The 12377-nt window shown below is 51.8% G+C and overlaps 5 protein-coding genes across 5 annotated transcripts; 4 read left to right on the top strand and 1 right to left on the bottom strand.

Moving 5' to 3' along the window:
• Positions 1 to 84: 84 nt before the first annotated feature.
• On the top strand, positions 85 to 658 carry N7515_008792 (uncharacterized protein; the record flags this gene model as incomplete). Its single annotated transcript, XM_056669536.1, has 2 exons — positions 85 to 233; positions 406 to 658. 2 exons carry the CDS (start codon positions 85 to 87, stop codon positions 656 to 658), a joined length of 402 nt encoding a protein of 133 aa, XP_056519366.1.
• Positions 659 to 993: 335 nt separating this feature from the next.
• Positions 994 to 1251, top strand: N7515_008793 (uncharacterized protein; the record flags this gene model as incomplete). The annotated part of the gene is made up of 1 exon (XM_056669537.1): positions 994 to 1251. The coding sequence occupies one exon, from the start codon at positions 994 to 996 to the stop codon at positions 1249 to 1251; it is 258 nt and encodes an 85-aa protein (XP_056519367.1).
• Positions 1252 to 2751: 1500 nt separating this feature from the next.
• N7515_008794 (kinesin-3 motor protein uncA) lies at positions 2752 to 7699 on the top strand (the record flags this gene model as incomplete). The annotated part of the gene is given in 3 exon segments (XM_056669538.1): positions 2752 to 2815; positions 2881 to 4029; positions 4041 to 7699. The coding sequence occupies 3 exon segments, from the start codon at positions 2752 to 2754 to the stop codon at positions 7697 to 7699; spliced, it is 4872 nt and encodes a 1623-aa protein (XP_056519368.1).
• A 498-nt stretch (positions 7700 to 8197) lies between these two features.
• On the top strand, positions 8198 to 9567 carry N7515_008795 (uncharacterized protein; the record flags this gene model as incomplete). Its single annotated transcript, XM_056669539.1, has 2 exons — positions 8198 to 8569; positions 8626 to 9567. 2 exons carry the CDS (start codon positions 8198 to 8200, stop codon positions 9565 to 9567), a joined length of 1314 nt encoding a protein of 437 aa, XP_056519369.1.
• Positions 9568 to 9775: 208 nt separating this feature from the next.
• Positions 9776 to 12042, bottom strand: N7515_008796 (SLC26/SulP family anion transporter; the record flags this gene model as incomplete). Its single annotated transcript, XM_056669540.1, has 3 exons — positions 9776 to 11560; positions 11611 to 11756; positions 11820 to 12042. The coding sequence occupies 3 exons, from the start codon at positions 12040 to 12042 to the stop codon at positions 9776 to 9778; spliced, it is 2154 nt and encodes a 717-aa protein (XP_056519370.1).
• Between the last annotated feature and the right edge of the window lie 335 nt (positions 12043 to 12377).

Here is a 12377-nt window from a genome sequence, read left to right on the forward strand (position 1 = left end):
TCGGTCTCGATGGTGTACGGTTTGGCGCAGTCTGGCTGCACGAAGCGAAGCTCAATTACCCGGTGCATGAGAAAGAGCCTGGCCATGAAGGAGGCCATTCGAACCTGGGACCGCTACATTGACGGCGATGGCTTCGAGACAACGATCATCACCGCGCGTAAGCCAAGCGTTCCGTACCGCTCCCGTACCGTGATTCCCAACCCTGGGATTACAACAGGAGGTCCGCAAAAAGCGTCTGTGTGATCTGTATCCAAGACCAAAGACAGAGCTAAAGCACCACTAATCCCGTCGCCCGTCGAATTCACTTTGGTAGTCAACTTTCTTGGGAGCACCCGAGACAGTTTCCCGTGTCTCGGCTAGCGGAGTCCCGTCTGTTACAAACATGATAGTCCCAACACCTGACAGGACATATATTCAGAGTCTAGGTAGTAGCCATGGCCTTCCCGGGTTAGAATTCCAACCAAAGGTTGTCCACTCCAATGTTGACCAGGAAATCAAACGCAAGGACAGCCAAACGCAGCATGTGCGTACATTGGCATCTTCCTTCCAAACGGACCACCTTACCACTTGTTCAATAACAGACGAGACGATGGCAAATGTTGCGAACGAGCTACTAGCTCAGAACAACTGGGCTGAAAACGCCAAGATCCAGTACTAATATCTTGGATGGCTGACCTGCCCGGGTGAGAGGGCGGAGGGCTCCACCTTGATCAAGTTACCAGCCCAGTCGTGGCCAGTAATCGCGCCATCGCCTCGGGAGTCATGTGTGGACGTCAGATCCACAACGCAGTACGGTCTGCCGTGGGGGGCGTATCAAATTGTGCAGGAAATGCCAGAAACCTGGGCATATCCAGTCACATTGCTCCAATGAAAGCAAATGCGGCCACTGCGCCGGCGGGCACCCTTTCGTGAGGATGTCCGAAAGCAAAGGGCCCACGCAACACCAGTGAAGTGCGCCGACTGTGGCGAAGGGCATCGCCCTACAAGCCGGGAATGCCCGGTGAAGATTATGGCGAGGAACGAAGCCCAACAAGCGTTGGCCAGTTGCCCTGCGGATCACCGCGTGCCTATGCACTTCCGGGAGGGGGACGGACGAAGACCGGGAAAGGAGCAACGTCGACCAGGATAGACACCATGCATCAGAATGGACTGGACTCGACGAATCCATACATGCCCCGGAGTGGAGAAGAGCCCCCACGGATCCCCCAGGACTCAGCAATCGCCGTGAAGGCTGCAGCGACAGCCACCTAGCCCATTCAATCCATCCAGCCCAAAAGAGGCCCTGGACGCCCAAAGGGCTCGAAAACGAAGCAAAGGACACAAAGACTAACCGTGATACCACTGGCATGCCAAAGGACAACAAGGCTCCAGCTAGCCTCGAAGATGCGCCGCATAGGCGAGCCGGACGACGGCATGGATGAACAGCCAGACGACGATGAATAGCCCGACATTTCAACCCACTTCGGCTGATCCCCTTCATCCTGGCGCGCAGCAAGATAGCACAGAGACCACCACCAACAAAACCACGAACTACCGAAAAATGTTCATATTCGGTTGTCGTTGCGTCCGTCGTAGAAGCCGGCGGAGACGATCCGATTAGGGCCACTGATTGGAAATGCGCAAAGCGAGGTCCCAACAGTTGCCCAGTGGGCTGCAACCACTCTTTTCAGCTGTCGGCAGTCCTGACAGCAATCCCGCATAGCAGCATTGTGGGAAGGTACTAGAAGGTAGTATACATTCAAGTAGCCTAAATGCGCTAAGGAGAGGAAAGGAAAAGGAGGAGGGAAAATCTAGCTATCTGTGGGAGAAATGGAGGTCAAGTGACAGGTCACGCGAGCTCTAACAAGCATCATCAATTCATCATCATATCGGAAACTTGTAGTCTTGTATCGAAATTGTCCCATAAGATGATAGATGGAGGATGAGTTGGCAATTGAAGAAGACCAAAAGACGAAGAGTATCGGACTCGGATATTGTTCGGACCATATCGCCCACGTCCTCACCGCAGAGCTAGCTGTGTGAGTAGTATCCAAGCGCGAGTAGGGGATAACCGGAATACTGTGCTTGGAGCAGGGAAAGCAGTCGTCAGCGCATCGAATGGATCCCTGTGATGGTCAATGAGCCATCCCTAGATGTCTTAATTCGTAGACACCACTCAGAAGTCAGAACATGAAGTGGAGGGGTGTTTTTAGTACATCTCGGAACCTTGGTAGGCCCAGCCCCTGCAGTCCACTCAGGGCAGTGGCAGTGGAGGCGGTGGAACGCTTACTCAGCAATCACCCGCCCCGGGCCCGGGGGAGCATGTGGCTTTTCCGCATGGCTGTGTTGACTTGACTTCAATCGCATTTGGTTGTCTTTTGTGCCTCGAGACCGAATGTGGCTGGGTTTCCTCGGTGGTCAACTTCAAACACCCAACATACAAGTGTCCCCGTGCGCCAGCAAACGCCCCCCACAAAAAAAAGAAAAAAAAACGCCAGAAACGCGCAACATCCAGATTGAATCAATACATGACGTCTTTGTTGACACTCACGGCTTCGAACCTCACTACGAACAACCCCCAAACGATCACAAGTGATCTAGCCACGGTCGAATCGAGGCTCGCTTTTTTGCGACAGTCTCTCAAGCCGCGCTCCTCGCGGAGTTTGCGCATCGGTGTACCCCTGTCACCACTTGCGTCCCACTTCTGGACTCCGGTCCCTACACACGTTCGTTATTGACAACGGTCTCCCGTGCATGGGTTAGAGAGGAAAGATGGCTCCAGGCGGTGGTGGAAATATTAAGGTGGTGGTGCGAGTGCGGCCTTTCAACAGTCGAGGTGAGTGGACATTGAAGGAGGGGCTCTCCCCTAGACTTGAAACTGACAATTATGTCTCTACACAGAGATCGAACGCGGCGCAAAATGTATCGTATCGATGAAAGGCTCGCAGACCGTGCTCACCCCTCCACCTGGCGCAGAAGATAAATCACGGAAAGGTGGAAAGGGCGCCATCGAAGGGAATAAAGTCTTCGCCTTTGACCGATCATATTGGTCTTTTGATAAGAAATCCCCGAATTATGCCGGACAAGATGATCTTTTCGATGATCTGGGTAGTCCACTTCTTGACAATGCTTTCGGTGGTTACAACAATTGTATCTTCGCGTATGGCCAGACCGGTTCCGGAAAGTCATACTCCATGATGGGTTACGGCAAGGAGTACGGTGTGATTCCACGGATTTGTCAGTCGATGTTCGAGCGCATCACAGCGATCCAGGCGGACAAGTCTTTGAATTGCACGGTTGAAGTGTCTTACCTCGAAATCTACAACGAGCGGGTACGCGATTTGCTCAACCCGTCGAACAAGGGCAACCTGAAAGTCCGTGAGCATCCGTCAACGGGTCCATACGTCGAAGATTTGGCTAAGCTTGTCGTTGGGTCCTTCGAGGAAATTGAGAACTTGATGGACGAGGGCAACAAAGCGCGTACGGTGGCTGCGACTAACATGAACGAGACGTCAAGTCGATCACATGCCGTCTTCACCCTGACGTTGACGCAGAAGAAACACGACGCGGAGACTTCGATGGATACCGAGAAGGTGTCTAAAATCAGTTTGGTCGATTTGGCCGGTTCAGAAAGAGCCAACTCGACTGGAGCAACCGGTGCGCGATTGAAGGAAGGTGCGGAGATCAATCGCTCGTTGTCAACGCTTGGTCGTGTCATCGCCGCACTCGCCGATGTCTCTGCCGGAAAGAAGAAAAACGCATCCATGGTACCATATCGTGATTCAATTCTGACATGGTTGCTGAAGGACTCCCTTGGTGGTAATTCCATGACATCCATGATTGCGGCAATTTCGCCTGCAGATATCAATTTTGACGAAACTCTTGGTACTTTGCGATATGCCGATTCCGCAAAGCGTATCAAGAACCATGCTGTTGTCAACGAAGATCCCAATGCTCGCATGATTCGCGAACTCAAAGAGGAACTGGCACAACTTCGATCAAAACTTGGAGGTGGGGTAGGACCTGGAGGAGCAGCTGGTGCCATCGGTGGTACACCGCAGGAGTATTACCCCCTGACACACCCTTGGAGAAACAGATGGTCTCTATCCAACAGCCCGACGGAAGTGTCACTCAAGTCAGCAAGGCGGAGATTGTAGAACAACTTAACCAGAGTGAGAAGCTTTATAAAGATCTCAATCAGACATGGGAAGAGAAGTTGCAGAATACAGAGCAAATCCACAAGGAACGTGAAGCAGCTTTGGAGGAACTGGGAATCAACATCGAAAAGGGTTTCATTGGACTGAGTACACCAAAGAAAATGCCTCATTTGGTCAACCTTAGTGACGATCCTCTTCTTGCGGAATGTTTGGTCTACAACATCAAACCTGGCACCACCACAGTTGGCCACATGGATCGAGCTCAATCAGTCGAGATCCGATTGAATGGATCCAAGATCCTCGAGAAGCACTGCACCTTCGAAAATGTGGATAATATTGTGACCATTGTACCCACCGAAGGCGCCGCTATTATGGTGAACGGCCTACGGGTCGACAAGCCCACGCGACTTAAGAGTGGTTTCCGAATCATTCTTGGCGACTTTCACATTTTCCGATTTAATCATCCCCAAGAAGCCAGAGCCGAACGAGTTGAACAGAGCTTATTGCGCCATTCCGTCACCACGAGCCAGCTAGGGTCACCAGCGCCCACTAAAACGCATGATCGAAATCTCAGCAAGGCTGGATCTGACGTGGATGGCGATTCGAGCAGGGCAGACTCACCTATGCCTTCACAGCGAGGTCGCGAGTCGGACTGGTTCTTAGCTCGCAGAGAAGCTGTCAGTGCTATGGTTGGTCCAGACCAGATCGCGCATTTGCCCGATGATGAACTAGACACATTGTTGGAGGATGTGCAGAAGGTTCGAGCTGGTCGGCGTGGTGTTCCTGAAGAGGAGGACTCCGACTCCATCAGTTCCTTCCCGATCCGAGACAAGTATATGTCGAACGGAACTATCGACAACTTCTCACTAGACACCGCGATTACGATGCCAAGCACGCCCCGTCAGAACGATGATGACGAGGCAAACGGCGTCGCATCACTTCATCAAGCTCGTCAAGACATGCAGCGGCAGCTGGATCGCCGCAAGGAAGAGTTCCAAGAGAAACTCAAGACCGTGGAGGCCACCGATCCGGACTCGCCGGAGCTGCGCACCGAGAAAGAGCGAATGGAGTACGCACTGCGAACAGCCAAGGAGGAATTCGAAGAGCAGCTTCGGAAACAGAAGGAGACCTTTGAAACCCACATTCGTGACATGGGCAAGCCAGTTCCTAAAATATTTGAGAACGGCTTTGCCAAATTGGACGAGCACGAAATTGAGGTCGCGCGTTCAGTATACGCCCACTGGTCCCAGCGAAATTACGTGCGGATGGCCGAAAAGACCTTGCAATACGCATCCCTTCTGAAAGAGGCCCAAGTCATGAGCCATATCATGGACAAGAATGTGGTCTTTCAATTTGCGATCGTGGACCATGGCCACAACATGGAATCATCTTATGACCTCGTGCTGAATGGGATATCTGGCGACGAAGACGTTTTCCTCGACGAGGCCAAGAAGCCTTGTGTCGGTGTCAGAGTCATTGACTACAAGCAATGCGTGATTCACCTGTGGTCGATTGAAAAGCTCCAGCGTCGTCTCCAAGCCATGCGCCAGCTTCACCAATACATTGATCGTCCCGACTATATTCAACACTTCAAACTCGACAACCCATTCTCCGAGCCTTGCTCGCCTCGGTATTCTCTGGTCGGTGATGCCGACATACCCCTGACTGCTGTATTCGAGACGCGCGTGCAGGACTTCTCTGTTGAGATAACCTCGCCGTATACCCAGAGTGTCATCGGAATCATTCGTCTCTCCCTCGAACCATCCTCCGCGCAGGCGCCCTCTTCAACTTTGAAATTCAACGTTGTCATGCGGGACATGGTCGGCTTTGCGGAGTGGGAAGGATCTGATGTACACGCGCAGCTATTCGTCCCAGGTATTTCGGAGGAAGGAGGTGCAACTACAACCCAAATGATCTCAGGGTTCGAGGATGGCCCAGTCCGATTTGAAAGCGTGCACAGCATGAGCTTGCCGTTGTCAAGTCCACGGACTGCCGCATTGAAGGTCTGTGTCTATGCTGCTGTGACGTCGGTTCACCTCGACAAGCTCCTTAGCTGGGACGACATGCGTGACTCGGCAGAGCCTGTGCCGCAGAAGCGAACTGCCCCCCGAATCGCCGAATCTGAATACTATTCGGAAGAGCGTCATGACGTCTTTGCCAGAATCCAGATACTTGAAATGTCAGAATCTGGCGAATACCTCCCGGTGGAGGTCATCCAGAGCAGCAGTCTTGATGCTGGGACATCACAGCTTCATCAGGGACTGCAGCGCCGCATCTCAATCAATATGACCTACAGCTCAACTGAAAGCCTTCCGTGGGACAATATCAATAACATCCGGGTAGGATCTGTGCGCCTTCTTGATCCTTGGGGTAAGATCCCAGATCAGGATTTCCAGACCCCGGACGTTCCTCTGAAGTTTGTTCAAGAGCCAATGCTTCGAGACAATGCCGATGGAACTTCCAATGTTACAATCATCGGCCAGTGGGATTCCAGTCTTCACGGTTCCTTGCTACTTGACCGAGTGACTGCAGAAAAATACCGCGTCCAAGTGACCCTCCGTTGGGATCTCATCTCTAGTCGTTTACAGAGCCCGGTGGTGTTCGAAGCAGACCAGACAATTCAGATCCAAGGTCGTACATACGTCCGTCAACAATCCATGTTCAAGCAATTCTGGAACTCCATCCGAGTTGTGCACTCGACGACTCGCATGTACTCCTTGGTCATTCGACCAATCTCAGCGAAGCGCGCTGCTGATCTGTGGCGTATGAACACTCAAAATGACTACGTGAAGGGCGAAGAGCTCTTGACAACTTGGGCACCTCGAAAGGTCTCCCTTGTACGAGACTACATTGCAAACCGCAAGCGCCGGCAGCGTGTGGCCGAGCTCTATGCTGCCCGTGGTGCCCTCAGCGCGGGCAGCCTGGTTGCATCGCCGGCTCGAAGTGGAAGGTCAACTCCAATGCGGGGTACAGATCTTAACGAACGCAAAATGAAACTTCTGCGCAAGTACATCGAGTTGTGGTCGCTGAAGCAGGATCCTACCGAGAATATCCTTGTCCGCAGTAATACTGAACCTCCCTCGGACGGAGCAGCACATATCAGGAATTCAGATACCATCGGTGTGTCTGACAAGACTTCGCTCAAACCTCGCTTCATCGCAACTATCCAAACTCTGCCCAAAGCCCCCGATGCCCTCAAGACGGGCTATGTGCTGACGCCCGATGACACCAACAGCGTCTGGGTGCGTCGTTTCGTGGAGCTCCGCCGGCCGTACCTCCACATCTACTCGGTTCCAGAGGGAGATGAAATCAACGCCATCAACCTCCGCAATGCACGTGTTGACCATGCGCCCGACTTCGCAAGACTATTAGAGGGATCAGGGGCAGGAGCCGACCGCTCACTCTCTGCCAAAGGACGGCCGAACGTGTTCGCAGTCTATGGAACCCAGAACACCTTCCTCTTTGCCACACGCACCGAGGCGCAAAAGGTTGAATGGATCCTGAAAATCGACGAGAGCTACTTCAACAGCAACAGCCCCCGTCCCCCTATGAATGGCGACTAATAGAGCTCCCTCTGCATTGAACTTGCCAATTCTTGCGACTCACTCATGCTGGAAGCGCCGATCCTGTGCGCTTCGCCTTCTTCATGTCTTACGATATTACGGGTCTCACCTCATCTTCTACATCTTTCTTTCTATTTTCTCGTTTCTTTCATGACCCGTTGAGATACCCCTTGAATATATCGACTCGCTATGGTTGCTTCCCATGTACATAATAATCCGATATAATTGGGACTATAGATTCGACTGTTTATATTGTTATGCTTTGCTCATGTAGAATTGAATAGTGCTGAGACAGCCATAAGGTCCAGGCCTCCATGTGATAAGCCGGCTAGAGCAGCGTTGCTATGGAAACAATCAACAGTTGACACAACGCGACCAGTGACATCAAGCAGCAGAATACTTCCATTGATCCTCACCTCTTCTAAGCTGGGATCCAAATGGAAGTTCAAATCAGCAAATGTTAAGTCTATATCAAAAGGGCGAATTCGAATCTCAGGAATGCTCACTCAACGCCCCTCATTCCGCTTCCTGGCCATCGGCGCCGGGGTGTGCCTCCTCCTTCTTACATTCTTCGTCTTCGGTACCGACACATCCCGCGGTCTTTCCTCAAAATATATCATAAAACCATACCCAAGACAGCAATATTGTGCCCCGCCTGTGAACTCGTCTGCGGGGTGGGAGTTTGTCGTTGAGCGGGATGGGAACAACCACGGGCTCAGCGAGGAGCAGTGCCGCATTGCTTTTCCCAAGTTATATCTGGAGATTGACAAGTCCTCTTCATTGAGGACTGATAAGCGAGTTTCCTACACGGAGCTCAACTCACGGACGGTCGACGATGGCATGATGCGGGGAATCATTGATCGTGGGGAGGTTAGTGGTAGCATTCACCCCTCGGAAAGCACTCGATTCTGACATGTTGATCTCAGTTATATATCGTTGAATATGCCCCAATGCCCGTTACAGCTACTAGAGCACGCGCTACACTCAGCTCCCTTCACCGCGCCCTGACAGCATTCCCCGACCGCCACCTCCTACCGAGCATCGAATTCATCTTCACATCAGAAGACTTCGCAGAGGACACAACAGGCCCAAGCCCCATCTGGGCATACTCCAAGCGCGACTCAGACACTTCAGTATGGCTAATGCCCGACTTCGGATACTGGGCCTGGCCGGAAGTGCATATCGGACCGTACCACGAAGTCCGCCGCCGCATAGCCGCAATCGACGACGGTGAGACCGCCGCAGACGGTGCGCACGTACTGGGTCTGCAATTCAAGGAAAAGAAGAAGCAGCTCGTGTGGCGGGGCAGTCTGGCAACTAATCCGCCCGTGCGGACCAAGCTGCTCAAGTCCGTCCAGGGTCGTAGTTGGGCTAGCGTGCGTGTCATTGATTGGGACGATGAAAATGATATTCGGTTCAATCTCCTGCCTATTGAGGATCACTGTCGGTATATGTTCCTCGCGCACACCGAGGGTCGGAGCTTCTCTGGCAGAGGCAAATATCTTCTTAACTGTCGGTCGGTTGTCATATCGCATCCGCTTCAATGGCGCGAGGCTCATCATGCTGCGTTGGTTGCTTCTGGTCCGGATGCGAACTATGTTGAGGTTGACGGGGATTGGTCTAATTTACCGCAAAAGATCGATTATCTCATTGATCACCCGGATACTGCGGAGCGTATTGCGAATAATGCCGTGCGCACTTTCCGAGATCGCTACCTTACTCCCGCTGCGGAGTCATGCTACTGGCGCCAGTTGATCAGACAGTACTCTGCGGCTTGTGATTTTGAGCCTGTGTTGTTTTCGACTGACAGGGATGGGAAGACTCGGCCTCGGGGTGTTCCTTACGATACTTGGCTACTCACGCATTGATGGGGCCCTGGATCAGGTATTCTGTCATGATAATGTTTTGCATACGGGGTGTTCTTCTGGGTATATTCATTGGGCGTTGGGGCGACGATTCATGTGGTATTCTTCTTAAATGTACATGCATGACTTGTGGATTGTTTATGACATGCAAATACACATTTCATCCTTTGAGACAGGCAGCATATGCTGATAGTCGGCTAGATAGATTCTCTCATTCTGCAGGATATAAAGCCAAGTATTCATCGACTTTCTGCAAAGCACTCGTCAGATCAGGATGGAAGAAAGGGCGAGGTCCATCTTCGGTCGGCTTGTCACACACTTCAGATGAGACAGACATATCGACACTGCCTTTTTCGACATCCGAGCGAGCCTTATCATCATTAGCACTCGCTACTTGTTGTAATGGTGCAGATCCGAAGCCCGCCGCCGTCAAGGCTCGCTTCGTCCATCGATTCTTAACATTGGCAAAATGCCACTGCACAGGAACCGGTGCAGACCGGCGATCCAGCTGTGTGCGCACATCAATCAAATTTTGGACACAAGTCACATCGACATTGTTGACAGCCGAGAAGTCAAGGATAATGGCGCGCAGGACCGGTAGATGGGAAACATCTTTATCGGAAGAGTCAGCGTCGTTCCAAGGGCGATCGCCTTTCTTAGCGTATGCCTCTGCATTTGTACGACGGGTGTGCTTGAATATTGTCTGAACCAAGTTGTCCAGGTAGTGCCCTGCGTTGGGATAGTTTAGACCCTCAGAGAAGCGGTATACAAAGACACCTGGACGTGGTCTGTCAACTTTGATGGATGGGTTTGCTTCTGTTTCGTCCAATGGGAGGAAGAGAGGACGCTCGCTATTCCTGTCGCTTATCCAGGCTTGGCCAAGGAAGTGGCCTGGGGCTTTTGCGTGGCGGAATAATAGGACTACTACAGAGAGGCAGACTGTTGCGTAGATGCTGTTAGGGATTGTGCTTGCTAGAGCCACGATCAGACCAACTGCGAAGATGATGGCGTCGAGTGGAGAGATGAGCCAGAATTGGTAGATTGTGTTGGGTGGGACGATTAAATCTCCGACTGCGTGGATAATGACGGCTGAGAGGGTTGCTTTGGGGATATAGTAGAGGCCGGCAGTCAATGTGTACATGGCGATTAGGACGATGCAGGCGGTTATGATGCCAGTAAAAGGGGTGCGGGCTCCTGACTTGGATTGAATGGCCGAGCGTGAGAAGGAGCCTGTTGCTGGAAATGCACCGACGAAAGGTCCTAGGAGGTTGGTGATTCCGATAGCAATGAGCTCTTGGGAGGGGTTGATCGTGTAGTTATTGACTCGTCCAAAGGACTTGGAGACGGCAATGTGCTCAATGAGGAGGACGATGACGCAGGCAGGAAGCTTGGATGCAAAGAGCTTGATCACATCACCAGTGAGAACAGGGACACCCGTGTGTCCGAAACCGAGAGGCACTGTCCCGACCAAAGCAAATGCGGGATCCTTGCGGCGATGGTGGTTGACCGCGAAGCTGATCAGAGTAAAGACAAGGATGACGCACACTGTGCGCAAAGCGCCGAGGAAGAAGAACAGTTTGGCAAAACGCGGATTCTTGCGAGCGCCGTAGTTGAAGCCCGATCGGAGAATGTATAGGGCTGCCAATGCGGTGACACCCATTGCTGCATCGTATCCTTGAGATGTCGGTAGAGACTTGAGGGTGTTGATGATTATTTGATATGCAGAAGTGCTGGTGTCGAAGCTCGCTGTCTCGCCAAGTAGCTGCTTGACCTGCCCGGAGCAAATAGTTATAGCGGAGCCTGCCATAAAAGCTGCAATAGCAGGAAGAGGAATGAAATCGACAATAAAGCCCAATCGTGCTAGGCCCATGAATGTGACTATACTTCCGCACATTATGGCGATTGACAGGGCAACTTGCGGGCCGGGAATGTCTGGATGCTTCTTTTGAACATCGGTGATGATGCTACCGACAACGGTTGACATGACGGCCACGGGCTGATGGTCTGTTAGCGAATGTGAGGACGGAATAGCAATGGCTAGCTCACTCCTATTGTGATATCCTTAGATGTTGCGAAGAACCAGTAGATGAGAACCCCCATAAATGAGGTATAGAGCCCATATTGAACAGGAAGATTAGCCAACTTGGCGTATCCCATACCCTGGGGGACTACAACAGCCCCGACAGTTATTCCTGGAATAGTTAGCAAGAGTTTGTTAGGGATGACACAAAGGCAATTCGATGAAAGGCACCTACCTGCAACCAAATCCCCCAAAAACCATTGAAAATTATAATGTCGGATCCAGCGCATGAACGGCAGCAAGCCCACGAAATATTCTCCAACCTGTCCCATTGAAGGAAAGACGTCGTGGAGCCATTCTAGAACAGTTGGATCGGACTCGTAAGCTGGCACGTTTTTGCCATGCAGATGGGGGGAGTCTTGTAGCCCAAGCGCCTTCTTTACAGTTGCAGATCTCATGATGATCAATATCAAGTGTCAAGCCAACCGACAAAGAAAGATTGGATCGGCAATGCTCTGTATTAGCCGCGCATCAGGGTATGTCGACTTTATATGAATGTGAGCGAACATTGTGGAATGTGGCTAGAGAGCTCATCTTTGTGATTCCGAGTGATCGAATCGCATGGTAGTTATTGGCAAGACTGATCCCGTAGCTGTAGAGCATACCATGCAACCGCTAATCAAGACTGGACTTTCACAACGGGACCGTATGATAGTCTGGACAAAGCTGCCGACAGGGGTGCATTGCAAATGGGAGCCCCTTGCGCCAACCTCAAGGACAGGGAGACTGGTAG

This window comes from Penicillium bovifimosum (assembly GCF_028826915.1).
Source record: "Penicillium bovifimosum strain IBT 22155 chromosome Unknown utg000006l_segment0_segment0, whole genome shotgun sequence".
Taxonomy (NCBI): domain Eukaryota; kingdom Fungi; phylum Ascomycota; class Eurotiomycetes; order Eurotiales; family Aspergillaceae; genus Penicillium; species Penicillium bovifimosum.